General features: G+C 42.2%; 1 protein-coding gene across 1 annotated transcript in view; it reads right to left on the reverse strand.

Annotated features, from left to right (window-relative positions):
* Positions 1–22,071, reverse strand: part of RTN1 (reticulon 1) — a 226,972-nt gene that overhangs the window by 89,141 nt on the left and 115,760 nt on the right. Inside the window, exon 3 of the mRNA XM_058567039.1 lies at positions 12,828–13,559. Coding sequence (XP_058423022.1) covers positions 12,828–13,559 — 732 coding nt within the window. The remainder of the gene's footprint in view (positions 1–12,827; positions 13,560–22,071) is intronic.

Here is a 22,071-nt window from a genome sequence, read left to right on the forward strand (position 1 = left end):
TGAGTTTTCAGCTAGTGTCAGAGACCAGAGGCTGTATGAGGAAGCAGCAAGAACAACTTCTCCCTGCTTAGCCCCTGCTCCTCCTCAGCAGTGGCAGATGGAACCTGCAGCCAGAGTCATCAGGAACCACAAGAGAACCCGTGACCTGGCCTCCAGTGGCGGCAGCCCCAACACCAGCTCCACCAGCAGTGGGGGCAGCATACAAGTCCCCAGGTCCCTGGGTCCCTGGCAGCAACAGTGACACCCATGAACCCAACAGCTGTGGCAGTGGTTCAACCAGCACCCCCATACAACCTGGGAGCAGCAGTGCAGGTGACGCATAGGAAAGCAGCATCTGAGCCTGTGGAGAGCCCATGGAGAGCCAGTGGAGCAACAGGAGACCTATGCGATGCCAGAAGCAGCAGAAGTGCTCGTAGCTTGGTGAACCCCACTGGCAACACCTGAGACTGCAGTGACATCGTAAGTAGCAAGACACCAGCAACCTCAGAGGCACAAGGAGAGTACTGATGATGCCTCTAGCAGAGGCAGTGGAGCATGGAAAGTGAAGGCTCTCAAATACAACCAGAAGCAGCTCAGAACCAAAGTAACCAAACCCATACCCAAATAAGAAAGGTGGTTACTACCACAAATGTGCCAACAGAGGATCAACTCATCAAATACCATGAAGAACTACAATAACACTGCAGAACAGAAAGAGAATGACAACTCTCCAGAAACCAAACTTGAAGTCACAGAAGATTACGATCTAACTGACAGAGAATTCAAAATAGCTGTCATAAAGGAACTCAATGAGTTACAAGAAAACTCAGAAAGACAGTTCAATGAGCTCAGGAATAAAATTAATGAACAAAAGGAGTACTTCATCAAAGAGATTTAAACTTTTTAAAAAACCCAGAAATTCTGGAGATAAGGAACACAATTAATGAGATGAAAAATAATGTAGAAAGTATTAAAAATAGAGCAGACCATATGGAAGAGAGAATTAGTGTGCTCAAAGATAGAAATCTAGAAATGATTCAGGTGGAGGAGAGAGAAATAAGATTTTTAAAAAATGAAAAAATTCTTTGTGAAATATCCAACTCGATTAAGAAAAGTAACATAAAGATAATCGGTATTCAAGAAGAAGAGAGGGAGAAAGGAGCAGAGAGCTTATTGAAAGAAATAATAGCAGAGAACTTCCCAAACCAGGGGAAGGCAGTAGACATGCAAGTACCTGAAGTTAATAGTAACTCCTAATTACCATAATGCAAAAAGACCTTCTCCAAGGCATATAATATTAAAACTGTCAAAAGTCAATGACAAAGAAAAAATATTAAGGGAAGCAAGAGAGAAGAAAATAACCTACACAGGAACCCCCATTAGGCTTTCAGTGGATTTCTCTGCAGAAACCCTACAGGCTAGGAGAGAGTGGAATGATATATTCAAAATACTGAAAGACAAAAACTATCAGCCAAGAATACTCTATCCAGCAAAATTATCCTTCTGATATGACAGAGAAATAAAAGCTTTCCCAGATGAACAAAAGCTGAGAGAGTTCATTGCCACTAGACCTGCCTTACAAGAAATTTTTAAAGGAGCCCTCCTACCTGAAACAAAAAGGCAAAGGTTTACAAATCTGAGAGCAAGGAGATAAAGAGACAGATAGAATCAGAAAACTGTAGCTCTATATAAGAATAGGGTAGTAAACATTTAATTACAACATAAAGGATAAAGGGAAAGAAAGTATCAAAAATAACTATAACCACTTCAATTTGGTCACAAACTCACAAAACAAGAATAATTTGTGACCACAAAAACATAGAAGGAGAAGAGGAAAAGGACGGAATTTGCATAGGCTAATGGAGATATGAGGCTATCAGAAAAATGACTATCTTGTCTGTGAGATCTTTTATACAAACCTCATGGTAACTACAAAACAAAAAATCAGAGAAGAGTTACAAATCATAAGTAAAGAGAAAACTGAGAAAAACATCACAGAAAACCACCAAACTGAGACAGCAGGCAGAAATATAAGAGAAAAGAAACACTGGAAATATACAGCATCCAGAAAACAAAAGATAAAATGGCAGTATTAAGCCCTCATATACCAATAATCACTCTAAATGTAAATGGATTGAATTCACCAATCAAAAGACACAGAATGTATTAAAGACAATTTTAATTGGTCTTAAAGAGTGTCTTTAAAGAACAATTTAAAAACAAGACCCAACAATACACTACCTGCAGGAAACATATTTCAACTCTAAAGACAAACAAAGGCTCAGAGTCAAGGGATGGAAGATGATACTCCAAGAAAATGGCAAGCAAAAGAAAGTGGGTGTAGCCATACTTATATCAGACAAAACAGACGTCAAGACAAAAAATATAACAAGAGACAAAGATGGGCATTATATAATGATAAAAGGCACATTCCACCAAGAAGACATAACACTTACTAATATACAGGCACCTACACAGGAGCACCAAAGTATATAAAGCAACTACTAACAGACCTAAAGGGAGAAATTGACAGCAACACAATAAGAGTAGGTGACCTTAACACTCCACTTACGTCAATGGATAGATCATCCAGACAGATCACTAGACTAGATGGACTTAATAGATATATATACAACATTCCATCCCCAAACAGCAGAATACATATACTTCTCAAGTGTACATGGAACATTCTAAAAGACAGACCATATGTTGGGAAACAAAGCAAGCCTCAATAAATTTAAGAAGATTGAAATCATATCAAGCATCTTTTCAGACCACAATGGTATGAAACTAGAAATCAACCATAAGAAAAAAGCCAGAAAAGTCACAAATACGTGGAGACTAAACAACATGCTACTGAAAAACTACTGGATCAATGAAGATCATAGGAGAAATAAAAAAATACCTAGAGACAAACGAAAATGAAAACACAACATATCAAAACATATGGGATGCAGCAAAAGCAGTGCTAAGAGGGAAATTCATAGCAATACATGCCTACCTCAAGCAACAAGAAAAATATCAAATAAATAACCTTCTACTATATCTAAAAGAACTAGACAAAGAAGAACAAACAAAGCTCAAAGTCAGTAGAAGGAAGGAAATAATAAAAATCAGAGCAGAAATAAATTAAATAAAGACTAAAAAAAACAATAGAAGGATCAATGAAACTAAGAGCCGGTTCTTTGAGAAGATAAACAAAATTGACAAACCCTTAGCCAGACTCACTAAGAAAAAAAGAGAGAAGACTCAAATAAATAAAATCAGAAATGAAAGAGGAGAAATTACAATGGACACCACAGAAATACAAAGGATTATAAGAGAATACTATGAAAAGCTATACACCAACAAATTGGATAACCTAGAAGAAATGGATAAATTCTTGAATCTTACAACCTCCCAAATCTGAATCAAGAAGATATAGAGAGACCAATAATAGACCAATAATAAGTAAAGAGATTGAAACAGTAATCAAAAACCTTTCAAAAAACGGAAGTCCAGGATCAGATGGCTTCCCTGGTGAATTCTACCAAACATTCAAAGAAGATTTAATATCTATCCTTCTCAAAATATTCTGAAAAATTGAGGAGAATGAGATGCTTCCTAACTCATTTTATGAGGCCAACATTACCCTGATAACAAAATGAGACAAGGACAACACAAAAAAGAAAACTACAGGCCAATATCACTGATGAAACATAGATGGAAAAATCCTCAACAAAATATTAGCAAATTGAATACAACAATTATTAAAAGGATCATACACCATGATCAAGTGGGATTTATACCAGGGATGCAGGAGTGGTTTAACTTCTGCAAATCAATCAATGTGATACACCACATTAAGAAAATGAAGAATAAAATTCACATGATCATCTCAATTGATGCAGAGAAAGCATCTGACAAGATCCAACATCCATTTATGATAAAAACTCTCAATAAAATGGGTATAGAAGGAAAGTACCTCAACATAATAAAGGCCATAAATGACAACGTCATACTCAATGGTGAAAAACTGAGAGCTATTCCTCTGAGAACAGGAACAAGACAATGATGCCCACTCTTAGTGCTCTCATTCAACATAGTACTAGAAGTTTTAGCCAGAGCAATTAGGCAAGAAAAAGAAATAAAAGCGATTCAAATTGGAAAGGAAGAAGTAAAACTGTCACTATTTGTGGATGACATGATTCTATATATAGAAAACCCTAAAGAATCTACCAAAACTCTATTAGAAATAATGAACAAATACAGTAAAGTTGCAGGGTACAAAATCAACATACAAAAATCAGTTGTATTTTTATATGCTAATAACGAACTAGTAGAAAGAGAACTCAAGAATACAATCCCATTTACAATCGCAACAAAAAGAATAAAATACTCAGGAATAAATTTAACAAAAGAGGTGAAAGATATATCCACTGAAAACTATAGGACATTATTGAAAGAAATCAGAGAAGACATAAAGACAATGGAAAGACATTCCATGCTGTTAGATTACAAGCATAAACATAGTTAAAATGTCATTATCACCTAATGCAATCTACAGATTCAATGCAATCTCAATCAGAATCCCAATGACATTCTTCATGGAAATAGAACAAAGAATCCTAAAATTTATATGGAACAACAAAAGACCCCGAATAGCCAAAGCACTCCTGAGAAAAAAGAACAAAGCTAGAGGTATCACATTCCCTGATTTCAAAATATACTACAAAGCTATAGTAATCAAAGTAGCGTGGTCCTAGTACAAAAAAAAAGACACACAGATCAATGGAATAGAATTGAGAGCCCAGAAATAAAACCATACATCTAGGCACAGCTAATTTTTGACAAGGGAGCCAAGAACATACAATGGAGAAAGGAAAGTCTCAATAAATGGTGTTAGGGAGACTGGACAGCCACATGCAAAAGAATGAAACTAGACCATTATCTTACACCATACATGAAAATTAACTCAAAATGGATTAAAGACTTGAACATAAGACCTGAAACCACAAAACTCTTAGAAGAAAACATAGGCAGTATGCTCTTTGACGTTGGTCTTAATAGTATCTTTTCCAATACCATTACCACTCAGGCAAGGGAAACAAAAGAAAAAATAAACAAATGGGACTACGTAAGACTAAAAGCTTCTGCAAGGCAAAAGAAACCATCAACAAGACAAAATGACAACTCACCAACTGGGAGAAAATATTTATAAATCATATATCCGACAAAGGGTTAATTCCAAAACATGTAAAGAACTCGTAAAACTCAACAACAAAAAAACAAACAACCTGATCAAAAACCGGGCAAATGATGTGAACAGACATTTTTCCAAAGAAGATATACAGATGGCCAATAGGCACATGAAAAGATGCTCAATATCCCTAATTATTAGGGAAATGCAAATCAAAACTGCAATGAGATACCTTACAGCCGTCAGAATAGCTATAATTAACAAGGCAAAAAATAACAAATGTTAGAAAGGATGTGGAGAAAAGGGAACTCTCATACACTGCTGGTGGGAATGCAAACTGGTGCAGCCACTATGGAAAACAGTATGGAGATTTCTCAAAAAATTAAAAATAAAAATACCATACGATCCAGCTATCCCACTACTGGGTATTTATCCAAAGAACTTGAAATCAACAATTCAAAAAGATATATGCACCCCTATGTTCATCACAGCATTACTCACAATAGCCAAGACGTGGAAGCAACTCAAATGCCCGTGAACAGATGAATGTATAAAGAAGATGTGATATATACAATGGGATACTACTCAGCCATAAAAAAAGACAAAATTGTGCCATTTGCAATAACACGGGTAGAGCTTGAGGGTATTATGCTAAGCAAAATAAGTCAGACAAAGACAAATACCACATGATTTCACTTATATGTGGAAGATAAACAAACACATAGATATGGAGAACAGATTGGTGATTACCAGAGGGGAAGGGGATTGGGGGGGTGGGTGAAAGGGGTAAAGGAGCACATACGTATGGTGACAGATCAAAACTAGACTATTGATGGTGAACACAATGCAGTCTACACAGAAACTGAAATATAATAATGTACATCTGAAGTTACAGTTATAAGCCAGTATGACCTCAACAAAATAATTGTTAAAAAACTCACAGAACTGTACGTCAAAAGTAAAATTCAATTTTACTGCATGTAAATTTTAAAATAATAATAGTTTGCCATGAAAACAAATAAATAGGCACAAAATAAAAAAAGAATGAGGAAAAAAAACCACCACTTTCAGTGGCTTCTTACAATGTTTGGGATAAAGACAAAATGTTGCACTCTGGTCTAAGCATGAAAGGGCACTGTCAGCCTTCCAACACCATTTCTTGCCCCTCTCCCCTTTGTCTACCGCACTGTAGCCACACAGACCTTTTTTCCAGTTTCTAGAACGACCCCAGAACTTCCCTGCCTCTGGCCTTTGCGTTTTCTACTGTTCGCAACCGTCTTGAATCACCTCCTGCCACAGTTGACGGCTCAGCTTCCTCCTGCTGTGACCTTCCTGTACAAGTATCACCACCACCAGGCACGCTCCCACACACCACTCTGCTGATGTCCTTTCTAATTTAAACTCCCCCTCCAGGGTCAACCCCACAAGGGGTGGATTCATGTCTGCCTTAGTCAACTGTATCGCTAGTGTCAGGCACGTAGTACGCCATATTGGTTGAATCAAAGGAAGGATGAATGAATGAATTGGTAAAAGTCTTGCTTTGGCGGAGCTGGCATAACCTGGGATAAAATTTATTTCATTTTGTATTACAGGAGCGTTTTGTTTGGTTACAAAGATAGAATCCAGAAGTGCAGAGACCATGTCTATGAGTATCCCACCCAGACTTTAGAGGAAAGTGAGGTTAGCATTTAAAAGGGGTGGAGAATCCCCTGGAGCCAGGCTTGGCTCCGAGAATTAGAAATATGTGAATTATATCCCGCAAGCCGCATGACTGCATCAGTAAGCAAGGATGATTTATGTGAGGGATAAAGAGGCTGGATGGGGAATCAGGATCACCACCTAAATAGGGTCATTATTTCTTAGAGGCACCACAATGTTTGCCGTCTGTGAAGTCTATCTCTACAGGCAAGTTCAAGGTTGCCTTGAATCCATCTTAGGAGCTAATCTATGCCCTATTCTGTGCCCAGGTGAAATTTACTAGGGAAGCAGGGTTTATTGTGCTCCAAAGAATTAGCATCAAAATATTACAGAGGTACAATAACCATTTTGGATCTATATACACATCCTGGAGGTGAAGTGTCAAGAATATCTGTCCCCAGAAATAATAACTTCTCGGGCCACCACGATTTGGAGCAACTCTGTCCAAGGCTGAGAAGGAAATCTCTCCAGTGTCCTGAAGCCACCATTTAAAACACACAGATTGCAGAGCCGGCCCAGTGGCGCAAGCGGTTAAGTGTGCGCACTCCGCTGTGGCGGCCAGGGGTTCGCCGGTTCGGATCCCGGGCGCGCACCGATGCACCGCCTGTGAAGCCATGCTCTGTCGGTGTCCCATGTAAAGTGGAGGAAGATGGGCATAGATGTTAGCCCACGGCCAGTCTTCCTCAGCAAAAAGAGGAGGACTGGCAGATGTTAGCTCAGGGGCCAATCTTCCTCACACACAAAAAAATAATAAATAAAATAAAACACATAGATCAATATGCAATCTGGGACAATACTAACCTTGTGACTGCTTCAAAAAGAAAAGCCAGTGAGGTGAGCTGGCTACTGGCAGCCTCATTCTGAGATGCCCAGGCCAGGAGACAACCTTCTATCACTGGGCAAAGTCTCACCAAAGTAGCTTAATTGCTCTGAATAGTCTAAGACAGAAGGCTTGATGTCTCCATCAAGTATTTACACGGCATATGTCCTCACAGAAGCCAGGCTTTACCCGGCAGTTACTGGTCCATCTTGTTGAAAGCTGGCACCAGGGCAGTAGGTGGTGGGGAAGGGGAACAAGTCCTCAGGCTGATTCTGAAATCCGCAAAGAGAGAGACTTTCCAAGAATCTTTACAGCCTGATTTACGAATTCAGTCTCCTGGAAGCAAATAAATATGGGACTAGAGTCTAATGACTTTTTTTAGAGTTACCAGAAGAAAAGTAAATGGTTCACACTTATCTTGGTTCTCTCCCAAATATTTTAGGACAGAAGCAATATCTGGTGTAATAATGACAAGTAAACATAAACATTACAAATGCTGGGTCTATTTGAGAAGACCTCCATCTGGTAGCCTTCCTGCAAATCACTCCCCCAAGGAGAAGATAAGCTTTTCTCTGCCACAGGGGCTGAGCCCTGTAGGCTCAGGCTGCTGCAGCTGGTGTCCACAGAGAGAAGGTACAGAGGCCTGCCTCCCAGGGCGCAGGAAGGGGTGGAAACAGCTAACTACAAAACTACATATGCCTAGGGCATGCTCACCAAGGTGTTTTTCACTACAGGTCTGGGCTGCTTAGCTCATCTGCTTACAACCAAAATTCTCTTCAGCATGCTTATTAAAAGCACAGGTTATGCCCTGGCCCATTCTGATTCTGTAGTTCTGGGGCAGGGGCAGAGCGAGGACTTGCATTTTTCATCAGCACTCCAGGAGATTCTGAGGGACCCGGTGCCCAGGCAACACTTTGGGAACCGTTGACTAAACCAATATTTCTCAAACTGGGGTCACTGGATGCATTCTTGAGAGTTCCACAGAGAATTTTTACGATTTGTATCTTTATTTTGATAATAATTTTTCAAATATTAAGAACATTCCAGATGATTTGGATGATAATTTCATAACCAAACACCACAGCAAGACCTCCACTGAAGGTATTACAATCAAGTTGTACTTTTTTAACTTTGTCTCAGGCTAATGAGTCTTTGCTCACTACTGATTTGAACGTTCACACCAAACTGAAGCTCGAATGATATCCCTTCATTTGCTCAGGAAGGGAATAGAGGAAGGAAATAAGCAGATTTTGACAAATAACATCAATATATTAAATTTGTGGGGTCTTTGGGGTGTCCAGTAAACAGTGGGGAAATGTGCTTGGAGCTCAGAGGAGAGGACTTCTCCAAGGCCAGAGATCTGGGGGGTGCTACACACCAGACGGTGGCTGAAAACCTGTGTGGGTGAGAGCAAGAAAATGAGGGACGAAGAAAGACGGACAGACTCAGGGGCGAGACAGAGGAATTGCAAGGAAGGTAGCAAAAGAGACTGGAAATGAGGTCAGAGAGTAAGGGGAGAACCAGGAGGGAGCAACGTCATGAAGATAAGGGAGCACAAAAGTTTTGAGACAGAGAGAACAATCTCCATGTGAATTGGTGTCATCCTGATTCTACTGTTAAATGAAATAAGTTCCAGAACAGCCTGTTCACTATGATATCATTTGTGCAATGAAAAACTATATGCCCACATACTTAAAGAAAATTTCTGAAAGGAACAAAAACAACAAAAACAAATCAGAACAAAACAAAAGCCGGTGGTTATCTTTGAGAATTAGGAATAGGAGAGTGGAGTAGAGAACTTTCGCTTTTTATTTTGTATCATTTTGTACAGTTTAAATTTATTATTATGAACAGACTTTACTTTCTCACTAATGCTTTAAGAACTGGCCAGGAGTATGACATTAAATTACCAGACAGGACAGGAAAGACGAGACTGAAAAGAGGCCATTTTTTGGGCAAGAAGGTTGTTGTTGGTGAGCTTTCTTAGAACGATTTCAGGTGGGAATGTGAAAACTGACTGCCATACTCTAAAACACTGCTTCTCGAGCTGTCACGTGCATAGGAATCACTAAAGGATCTTATTAAACTGCAAATTCTGATTCATCAGCTCTGGGATGGAGCCTGAGACTTCTAACAGGCTCCCACATGATATCCACACGGCTGGTCCAAGCACCACACTTCTGAGCTGCAAGGAAATCAGAATGCAGGGGATGAAAGTGAGTACGAAGAGAACACAATTTCCCCAAAAGTGTTCCCAGAAGGCGAACCCTGAGGCACACTCTAATAAAAAGGATTCTGCAATCAAACAGGTTTGGAAAATACCACATACTCATCCTGATGAGTCACATTGGGTATTAGTGTTTTATTGAGAATTTTTTATTGGCTTTTCACTCAGACCTTCCCAACAGGGCTAACCTTGCAGCAATGAAAACTGATCTGCCCAGTTAGAGTTGAATGTTCAAAATAGACCATCCTGGAAGGTGTGGGGGAGCAGAATTACAGGGGAGCAGGAGCTCAGGGGTGCACAGAGGAGGGAAACTGGAATATGGTGACCCACATTTCGTCTCCGGTGCAACAGCAGCAGAGGTCCCTGAAAGTCAGAAAAGCTCCAAAATACACTGTGACAGGGCATGTATGCTGTAAAGCCTGACGCTCCTTGACAGTACGTGCTGCGATGCCATCAGATATCTGCCAAACCTTATTCTAAATATTTCTGGACCGTTCTGAAACTTAGCCCAGCATCAGCAGGATGACTCCAAAGCCAGGCCAGTGAGCTTACTTGTGAATCCATGAACTTGAATGCATTTATACTGCCAGAGGCTTCAGTGGACAAAAGCAAGAAACTACCGGGCTGACCTGACCTCACTGCTGAGGCGAGTCACACGTGACTTGAGCACAAGCCTACCGTCCTCTGACAGTGATTAAGAACAGCCTTGGGGGGGTGGGGGTGCTGGGCATCACTGATCCTCTCACCTGCTGAGACGGAGCAGGTGAGACCAGAGGAACATCAGAGCTCAAATAACCTCCTGGTGCCACTGAGTCATCCACCCCGGACCTCCAGGGATGGGCTGCCCCAGACAGCCTTTTCGACTCTTCACAGATAATGCAGCTAAGCAGTGAGTTTCAGTGGGAGACTGGATTTCAAAGGACCCCTGAGCCCAGAAGAGAGCAGAGGCTATTCACCCGGGCATGCCTTAATCCTTTCAAAAGACTGCCATTCTCTCCTCTAGCATCTAAACTTAGCTGCAGCATGTCCAAGCCATATGGGGCAACTTGCACAGAGATTAGAAGGACACCAGATTTGGCCATAAAAGATGCTCTGAGCCTTGGCATTCGCAGCTCCAGTTTCCACCACCTCAGCTCTTCATCGGGTGTCTGGTCACTCAGTCCCAGCTGCTGTACTTGTCTCTCAAATTTACTAGGGAGGGAAATGGGCCTGCAAAATACCATTTTCTCTTTACTAGCCTTCAGATTTACTACTTTTGAGAATAAATATATTTGAACAGCGCTGTGCACACAGTGACTATTTCAGGGACACTAGTTAGGGGATAAAATGGAAACACACGCCTGTTACAGTACAGTGACATGAACTCACACTCAGCATGACTCCAGCTCCACTGCTCTGGGGCCGCAGGAGCCGCAGGGGCCGCAGGTTGTTCATGCTAATGCTGTTTCCCAAGGCTCCCAGAAAGCTGCAGGGTCCTTTCCCACCACAGCCAGATGGTGGCAAAAGAATCCAAATTAGTTTTAATATTCACCTAACAAATACACATTTCCACTGTTAAATTTGTCATCAAATAATCTCTCTATTGCACACACTAAATACACTTTAAATTCTCGTGGAAGAGTTATTTGGGAAATTAAGAGGAATTATATTGGCCCCCACACGATGCCACGTGTCTAAGCCATTAGCAACCATGCAGCCAGGTTAGGTTATCTTTTTGTTACATTCCTCTAGTTTTCCCCATTCCAATGTGTTAATTTTAAAGAATTTAGAAGCTATAATGAGAAAGATTTTGTCCTCTATTTTTATATAAAGCACTTTAATTGCTACTAACATCATTGAAGTTAGCGTATAGGCAGGCAGGAGGGTGTACTCTCGAAATCTTTTACCCCCAGAAGGCAAAATACTTCTAAAGAAACAAAAAGCAGAGGAGATGGGTGGGAGGGGACTGTGAATAAAGTTGCTTTCTAGGGTTTGTTTTAAGGTTTTACCTGGACATTCTTCTCCCCAGGATCTGGGGAGAGGCTCTCTACCTCCACTCACTGTAGGCCATTAACTCGACTGTGCAGGGCCTAATTTATCACCTGACTCTTTGATTCCTCTCCTGAATCCCATAACACAACTGCAATCCGGTGTGGTGGATGATTTTGGGAGAAAAATGCCCTCTACACATCAATGTCTGGAAGATAAAATAATGACTTTCATTTTTCCAGCATTTGAAGACTTCATTCAACTCAAGATTTCTCATAGGGAAAATATAATGGCCAAATTAAAACCATTCTAAGTTATAGGTGACTTTAAAAACTAATTAGTCACCTTAGGTCTTGCTTAGGGACAAGAGAAACTCTGGAACAAACTTTGGTCCCTGTGTTTCCTGACTAGCTGGGACACGAAAACCTTACCAAGGTCCAAATCCTTTGTTTCTTGGGTAAGAGAGGATGGCGCTGAGATCCACTTGGCCCATTTAAGAAACACATTTGGCTGGCAAAATGGATGTGCTCATGATGGGTTCCAGCACCTAGAGGGACTGTAGCCACTCCCCATCACTGAGGGGGTAGGAAATATGAAATGAGCCTGGACAATGACAAAATCATCCCTTCCCAGGAGGAAACTCAGCCCTGGAGTGAATGGAGGGACACACTCACTCCATTCAGGAGATCTTGGAGCGTACACAATCCTGCTCATTATTGGGCATTCATATTGGGGTTCAGCCAGCCCAGCGCAGCACGTGGCTCTGCCGCAAGTCCCAGCTGTGAATCTGAACTCTCTCATCTCCTCCCCAGCCCCCTTGGAATTGTTCTCTGGTCAGTCATTTGAGCAGCTAGGACATGACTTCAGCACTGAGGCCCCTGCTGAACACCTCAGAGCACCCAGCGGGAGAACAGTAAGCAGACAACTCTGCTTCAGTCAGGAAGCTGTCACTTTACCTTTCTGCTTATTGAGAAACCGCAAAGGGGGCGCGACGCCGGGACCTCGCGGCCCCGAGCCCCTGGTGGCCGCGGGGCTTTGGCTGGAACTCGCCGCTTCCTCAGGCTTCTGCGGCACCGCGGGCCCCTCGGGCTCGGGGGCTCGGTCTGCAGAGGGCAGCTCGGGGCCGCTGTGGGGGGCAGCCGAGGGCAACTCGGCCAGGCCGCGCCGGCTGGGCGCGCGCTCCTCGGCCCGGGCGCCCGGCTCCTCCCGGATGGCGTCCAGGGCGCCCGGCTTCACCGGGGGCGAGTCCTGCTCCCGCTTGGGGCTCTCCTCCGAGGCCGAGGACGCGTCACACGACTCGATGATGAGCTCGCTGTCCAGCTCGGCCTCGCGCTCCTCCCTCAGGATGCTGTACTGGATGGACGGCGAGGCCGGCGACGGCGGCGGGCCGCCCACGTGGCCGAAGGTCACGTAGCCCGAGGGCAGCGTGTCCTCGGCGGCCAGCGGGTCCTCGGACACCAGCTCGATCTCCGAGTCCCCGGACTCCGCGCTGCTGGCCTCGTGGTCCAGGGGGCTGGGGATGGTCGGCAGCCCGGATCTGGCCTTGGCCATAGGCCTGTCGGCCCCCTGGCCAGCGGGCCGCGGGCTCTCGGCAGTTGCGTATGATAACCCCTTTGCTTCTTTAATGGCAGTGATCAGCTCATCCTCGGAGATGCTGCATTTCCCCTGGGATTCTGCAACAGATGGTTCTGTTGTCCCACAGAGCGCAGAAGAGCCAGAGAGGCACACACACGGACAGACAGATGGACAAACAGAGAAGAAATAAAACAAAATTCCATTAGGGGAGATGTTTTCTAGTTGCTTAAGAAACACGTCTCATTAGCACAAAAATAGTCTGTTTCCAGGGCTATGCTGGAAAGACAGGCCACCTGAACTAAAAGGCTAATTACTGCTATGGCCCAATTAATCAAGTGTTTTACATACCTATCTATCTTAATCCAGCTATTTTAAAAAATGACCCAGCAGTTTCTTAGTGATAGCACCTCGGTTGGTTTTTCCGTTTCAATGTGGCAAAGATTCTAGAAGTCATGGTTTTAATTTCTGATTCATTTTCTCAGGGAAGTTTTCCAATTTCACAGATTTCATCAGATAATCTGACGTATATAACCCTAATTTGGCCAACTAATATCAACAAATATGAAAATCATCCATTACTCCTTGTCCATTGCTGTTTATGTTCCTTCCTTCAATAAGACAAAGAAAGCTAATTTGGATCCTTGTACACAACTCGATTTCTGAGCTTTATATTTCCCATAAGAATCAATACTTTTACACTTTTTTAGTGAAAAGTGTAACAAGGTGGAGTAATATAAGAGAGAGTTTTTGCCAATTCCACCAAGCAGGCTGTGCAGATTACCATAATGCACGATCTCACAGGGCTTCTAATGGTGGAGCCCACTGCCATTCTTTTTCCTCTCTTCACCTCCTCTTGAGAAGAACAAAACCTGAGGGTCACCCCCAGTCCCCTGGGTGAACGCCTGCCTTCTGCCTCATATTTATCCAGATGGTCCCAAAACCTCACCAGCAATCTTGCTCATGCTTCTCTCCCTTAGATGAGACTACGTGGGATCACCATGACAACAGTTCTCAGGAGCTTGGTTTTTCCCTTGTCATACAGCAAGGCCTTATTTCAGAATATCCTGACAGTGGTCTCTGGCCCTTCTATAAACAAGAACTACTTGTCATTTCTCCAAAGCTTTGAGGTCACTGGGAGGGATTTATGGAGGAGGAGGAGTAGACTATCTATGGCTAGGTAATCTATTGCTGTAGGATTGCAGGAGAACCCCGATGGGTAAAACATTTTAGATTTTTCTAATTCTCTATAAGGCAGAATTGATTTCATCTTTATCCATCCACCATTCATTCATCTATTATTTATGGAGAACCTACTTTGTTTTAGGCTCACTTCTAGGCACTTGGGATACATTAGTAAAATAGATAACAAAATCTCTGCTTATATTCTAGTTGGAAGAGAACACAGTACATAAATAATATACGTAATAAGTAAAGCATACAGCATACTAGAAGATGTTAAGTGCTATGCAAAAACAGTAGCTTAGGGTAAAGGGATCAGGAGTGCTGGGACAGGGTGAGGATGAGTTTGCAATTTTAAATAGGGGAGTCAAGATAGGGCTCATTGAGAAGCTAACCTCTATTCAAGACTTGAGGAATCAGAGTGACTCATGAAGATATCCAGAGGAAAAGCATGCCAAGCAGAGGAAATAGTGCAAAGGCCCGGAGGCAGGAGCTGCAATGATTTCTGGGTATCAAAAGGAGGCCATTATGTCTGGGCAAAATGAATAAGGGGAAGATTAACAGGAAAGGAGTCCAAAGACATGTGAGGAGTGGGGTCAGATCATGCGGGATCTCATAGGGCTTTTATTCTGAGTGAAATGAGAGGCCACTGGAGGATGATCTATGATCTGATCTATGTTGATATGATCTATATTGTTTTTTTTGTAACTTAAAACAACAACCACTTCATTATCTTGCACACAATTTTAAAATATTTATTGCATGATCCCAAACTCTACTTTTATAGCAGCTAGTTCCTTAATAAGCTGTGCGGAGTTCTTTGATATGATTTCAAACAGCATAAAGGTGTAAAAGCTACATCGGCTTACTTCTGAATGGTAGGCCAGAGCGAGGAGGAGGAAGATAAGGAGTAGAGGCCGAATAAATGAAAGAATGGCCTGCCCTCCAGAACACCATCAGGAGCAGCATCGTTACAGCTCCACTTGTTGAGCACCTGCTGGGTTACAGGCACTTTATATATGGGGCTTAGAGTCTAGTAGCAATAGGTTAAGTGACGTGTCCAAGGTCACTGTACTGGTTTTTCTGTCTTTGCCCTCTTGGACTCATTCCCATCTTTCTCTGCCCTGTTCTGTGCTCTGAGAGGCTGACCTACACAGAAGGCATTACCTGGAATCCCTTCCCCTCTGGTTTCTGGTTGTTTTCAGCCAACAGGAATCACTGAAGGGGTGGGAGGAGGGAAATGTTGGGGTACATACACCTTTTACTGCTTCTGAAGCCCCAGGTCTCGGCAGGTCTCCGGAGCACCCTTGCTCTTTAGGTCTAGGGGGCTAATGGATCTCTAATGTTGCCAGTCCGTGAGTGCTCTGCCATCTTTTGTTGGTTCTGTTAACTGTCTTTACATGTCTGTAAATAGCCGCTTCTTTAAACTCTCTTTGGTTACAACCTTTGAGTGTGTCCCTTGTTTCCTGCCAGGACCCTGAATGATATAGCCACATGGCTAGAAATGACTTGGCTTGAATTTGAACTAAAGTCTTTCTGTTTCATGTGTTTCTCACTATATCACACTACATCTGTTCAAAAAGGGGGTGGGATCTGAGATGGGGCAGGTTATATTTTTGAGAAAGAGAAGAAGAGGAAAAATGAACTGAATAACCACATGCAAAAGAATGAAGTTGGACTCCTACCTCATGTCTTAAACAAAAATTAACTCCAAATGGATTAAAACCTAAATAAAAGAGCATAAACCAGAAAACTCTAGAAGAAATGGATCTTTGTGACCTTGGATTAGACAATGATTTCTTAGATATGACACCAAAAGCAAAAGCAACAAAATAAAAATTTATAAATTGGACTTCATCAAAATTAAACACTTTTGTGCTTCAGAGGACACCATCAAGAAAGTGAGGGGCCGGCCCCATGGCTTAGCAGTTAAGTGCGCGCGCTCTGCTGCTGGCAGCACCCACGCACCGACGCACCGCTTCTCCGGCCATGCTGAGGCCACGTCCCACATACAGCAACTAGAAGGATGTGCAGCTATGACATACAACTATCTACTGGGACTTTGGAGGAAAATAAATAAATAAATAAATAAATAATTAAAAAAAAAAAGAAAGTGAAAGCACAATCCACAGAGTAGGAGAAAATTTTACAAATCATGCATCTAATAAGGGACTTGTATCTGGAATAGATTAAAAACGAATACAACGCAATCAAGAAAGACAACCCAATTAAAAACTTGGCAAAGGACTTGATTAGATATCTCTCCAAAGATTTACAAGTGACCAAAAAGGATATGAAAATATGCTCAACATCATTATTCACCAGAGGAGTGCAAATCAAAACCACAATGAGACACCACTTCACATCCACCAGGATGGCTAGAATCAACAAGTCAGACAGTAACAAGTATTGGAAAGGATGTAGAGAAATTGGAACCTCACACACTGTTGATGGGAATGTAAAATGGTATAGTTGCTTTGGAAAATAATCTGTCAGTTTCTCAAATATTTAAACATAGACCAGCAATTCTACTCCAAGGTAGAGAAATAAAAACCTATATCCATACAAAAACTTGTACATAAATGTTCATAACAGCCAAAAAAGTGGAAACAACCCAATGTTATTTAGTAACCCAAATAAAATGTGATATACCCATACAGCGGAATACTGTTTGGCCATAAAAAGGAATGAAGTACTGATACATGCTACAACATGGCTAAACCTTGAAAATAGTATGCTAAGTGAAATAAGGCAGTCACAAAAGACCACATATTGTATCATTCCATTTATATGAAATGTCCAGAATAGGCAAATCTACAGAGACAGAAGATAGATTCATGGTTGCCCGAGGCAAATGTATAGGAAATGGGGAGATTTGGGAATGATGGCTAAGGGGTGCATGGTTTCAGCAGGTAATGAAAATGCTCTAAAATGTATTATGGTGATGGATACACAATTCTATGAATATACTAAAAGCCATTAAAATGTACACTTTAAATGGGAAAATTGTGTGGTATGTGGATTATATCTCTATAAAGTGGTTTTAAAAAAAAGAGATGAAAGAGGCTTTTTTCCTGAATCAGCGTTTATAGCAGAACTACCTAACCTGCATTAGACTGCAGTATGAGTGAGAAGTCACTTCAATTATGTTAAGCCACTGAAATTTCAGGATTTATCCGAATCTGAATAAATATACCATTTCAATCTGGATGCTGCTTTTATTGCTTGCCTAAATTCACTGATAACTTCCAGATCATTTTTGAGTTCTCATCTTACTTGACTTCTCAACAGCAGTTGACATGTTGTCCACTCCTCCTGTGGCTTCTGTAATACTACCCTCCTCAGATTTTCCTCCTTACTCTCCTGATCTCAGTCACCCTTGTGAGCTCCTCATCATTCTTTTCCCAGCCATTAAGTGGCCTTCCCCAGAGCTCTAACCTAGGCTCTCTTCTCACTCCACATTCAAGGTGATTTCATTCACTTTCACCATCACTAGGTCTCAACTACTGTCACTATGTTGATGACTCACAACTTTCCCTTTCTCTCCTAGAGAAGAAGAAAACAAGACAGAATGGGCTAAGTGCAAATGTGTAGTACAAAGTTCTACACATTTGTAGGAGGTACTTAGAGGAGGTAATTGAGGAAGTTGCATTTGAATTAGTTGTGGAATGCAAATAGAGCCTTGAAAGGCAGACACTGTCCAAGAAGAGTGAACTTCAGGAGCAAAGACATGGAGGTGGAAAAGGAAGGGGTGTGTTTAAAGAATGTGACAAGAAATTTTCACACATTGAAGTATATGGAGTAGCTATTCTGGTTTTAACCTGATTCAGCCTGAACTAAAAAGAAGCCTGACTTATAGCCTATCAAACATACATTGTACATCTGCTCTAACCATCAAAGGATGCATTAAACATTATCTCAAAGTAAAAGAATGCACCCTTTGAAGATAAGGATGAATACTTCCTTTTCTACGACACCACTATGGGGGTAACACCAGTATCGGTGTTCCTGAAGATAAAGTTCCTTTCCCGGACATCGGGATCATGTTGATCTGCTACTCTGCAATTGAATATCTCTTTGAAACTGTGATGAATATGTATCCTACGCATGTTTGATCTATGTTCTTTGTTCTAAAAAGGTATAAAACTGTATTGAAAACCATGCTTCTCCAGAATGCTTTCTTCCTTTGCGGAGACTACCTTCCCAGATTATAGTCCTCAGCCTGGCCCAAGTAAAATTCACCTTATCTCGCTTGTCAATAGAACGGTTATTGGTTATTTGCATCGACAAATGGCAAGTTCAAAAGTTTAGGAAACCCTGCCATTTGTGACAACATGGATGGACCTGGAGGGCATTATGCTAAGTGATAATCAGGTAGAGAAAGACAAATACTGTATGATCTCACTTACATGTGAAGTCTTAAAAAAAACCAAACTCACAGATACAGAGAACAGATTGGTAGTTGCCAGAGGTGGGGGTTGGGGGGATGGGCGAAATAGGTGAAGGGAGTCAAAAGATACAAACTTCCAGTTATAAGACAAGTAAGTCCTGGGGATGTAATGTACAGGATGGTGACTACAGTCTACAATACTGGATTGTATATTTGAAAATTGCTAAGAGGGTACATCTTAAAAGTTCTCATCACAAGAAAAAAAATGTGTAACTATGTGTGGTGATGAGGTTAACTAGACTTATGGTAGTGGTCATTTCGCAATATGTACAAATATCAATTCATTATGTTGTACACCTGAAACTAATATAACATTATATGTCAATTTTATCTCAATTTTAAAAAAAAAGTTTAACTAGATTATTGTGGGGAATGATACAGGGTGATGCGACTAGAAAGTTAAGCAGGTCCCCGATCATGGAAGGCCCTGGAAACTACTTTAAAAGTCAATACTTTATCAGGTAGGCTCTGGTGGGTCCTGGAAGGGTTAGGGTGATCTTAGGAGAGAAAGAAGTAGAAGGAGGATGACCCGTTAAAAGGATATTGCAATAGCTGAGGGGAGAAATTATGACAACCTAATGAGTTGTGGTGGCCATAAGGATGGAAAAAGAGAGGACAATTCAAGAGACACTGAAGAGAGAGAAATCACAGACTTGAGGCTTGATTCATGTGGCGGGTGAAAAAAAAATGAGGTGTCAAAGGTCACTCAGAAATAGTGAGCCTGGATGAGTAAAATGAACAGGAATTCCATACACAGAAACATGGGAGTTAGAACAGTGAGCTGTTTTGATGAGGAAGGGGAAGAAAACTCTTATCTTAGATGTTTCTTCCTTTCCTGTGGCACACATCCTTCCAATTTCTCATGCTGGAAGCCTCTGTCTGACTATCCAAACTGCTAGGACTGACCAAACTCCTGTTCGTACATTCCTAGGAGAACACGAAGCAGGCAGCTGGGGTGTTGGGCTCAGAAGGATAAAGTGGCCTTGCAGGGCAGCCCACCCTGTGTGCAAGCCAGCCTGATGCTGCGTCCCTAAGGAGACCACTGGTGCCCACTCACTCTGCGCAACTGGGAGCCCCTGGGCGACTTTGTATTTGTTTGTGTGATGACTGATTAACGCCCACCTCTTCACCCTCCCCCACTCCCCTGACCCCAGACTGAAAGCACCATGAGGGCAAAGGGCACCCAAGGTATTTTGTTCACTCTCATCTCCCCAGCACCAGTGCAGTGCCTGGCACACAGGAGGTACTCCATAAATGGAGCTCATGTGAGGACTAGCTGACATCTATCAATCAGCAGTTCTTAATCAGGTGCAGGGACCAAAATTGCCCTCAAAATTCTGACTTGGTAGAAGTAGGTCTGGGTGGGGCCCAGGCATCTGCAATTTGTAACTCCAAGGGTGATTCTACTGGTCACCTTCAGTTAGGGTTGGCTGATTTAGCAAATAAAATTACAGGATACTCAGTTAAATGTGAATCTCAGCTAAACAATGAATATTTTTTTCTATATAAGTATGTCCTATGAAATATTAGTATTTTATCTGGCAACCCTACCTCCAGTTGAAAACCACTGTGTTAGAGGGGGGTTCAGAAAGGAAGGCTCAAGGATCTTGCTTTAGGTACTCAAGGGTAAGGAGGATATCAGACAGCTGTGGGGTGTGGGAGGAAGCGGCTTGATGAGTTTCATCTTGGACAAAGGAAGGTACTACCGTAAAAAGAATCCAAATGGGACTCAGTAGATATTATAGACATTGCCCTCGTTCTTAATGGGAACTAGAAGTTTAACAAAGTGCAAGAGGAAGCAGGGAAAATTTTAGGACAAAACACAAGCTTTCCTACCCTTGTATAAAACCTCATGGGCCTCTAGCTAAAATACTGGTTATTATGTGTCAGGACTGACACAGCAAAGCTAGAAAGAGTCAGGGAAAATAATCAAATAGAATATAGAAACTGTGAAGGTTAGAACTGCCCCACCTGGGGAGATGTGTTTGGTGCTGCTGATAATTATGACTATACAATTCAGAAGGAGAAAAGGGAAGGTGAACTTGGGCCAGTCTACCAAGTCGCAGATGCCAGTGTCCAACTGTGAATGATGCTGCATTCAGGTCTCCCTTTGCTCCTGGCTCATTCTCCACTCATCATCCAGAGGGATCATTTGAAAACACAAATTGGATCCTGCCAGCCTTCCTTTCCTTCTCCCCACTCCAGCCACACTGACTTCCAGCTGCTCCTTGAACACAGAAGATGTCCCCAGCTCCAGGCCTCTGCACTGCCTGTCCCCTAAGCCTGGCACCTCTTCCTCAAGGATCTCCAGGGCTTGCTGCCTCACCCCATTCAGGCCTCTGCTCAAAGCCATCAGCAAAAAGAAGCCTTTCCTCACCACCACCCCCATCACTCTTACGCTGTATCTTGCTTTGTTTTTCTTCATAAACATTACAACCACCTGATATGACAGTATATATTTATTTATTTGTGTGTTAGTCTTCCCAACTAGGCTGCAAGCTCCATGCAGGCAGGAATCTTGTTGCGTTTCACCACTGTATCCCCAGCAGTGATGGAACAATGCCTGGCATGGAGTAAATGGTCAACACATATTTGTCAAGTGAATAGATGAATGAATGAATGATATCACTTCCCAGATTAAAACCCTCCAATGGTTCCCCACTGCATTTGGAACAAAATCCTAATTCCTTACTCTAGCATGTGAAGCCCTGAGTGACCTGGGCCCTGCCTCCCTCTCCAACTCTGCTCTGTGCCATACTCCCTGCTCCTTTGCACCATTGTTCAGTTCCCAAAATATACAGCCTCGGGCCTGTGCGTTTACTGTCCTCTGTACCTGGGACTCTCTTAACCCCTGTCTTTGAATTGTGGGCTCCTTCTCCTCATTCAGATCTCAGAACACGTCACCTTCTCAGAGAGGCTATCCCTGACCCCCTCACGCCCAACACTCTATCACTCTTTGTAGTACTCACACTCTGAAATTCCACCATTTATTTTGT

This window comes from Diceros bicornis, chromosome 24 (genome assembly GCF_020826845.1).
Source record: "Diceros bicornis minor isolate mBicDic1 chromosome 24, mDicBic1.mat.cur, whole genome shotgun sequence".
NCBI lineage: Eukaryota > Metazoa > Chordata > Mammalia > Perissodactyla > Rhinocerotidae > Diceros > Diceros bicornis.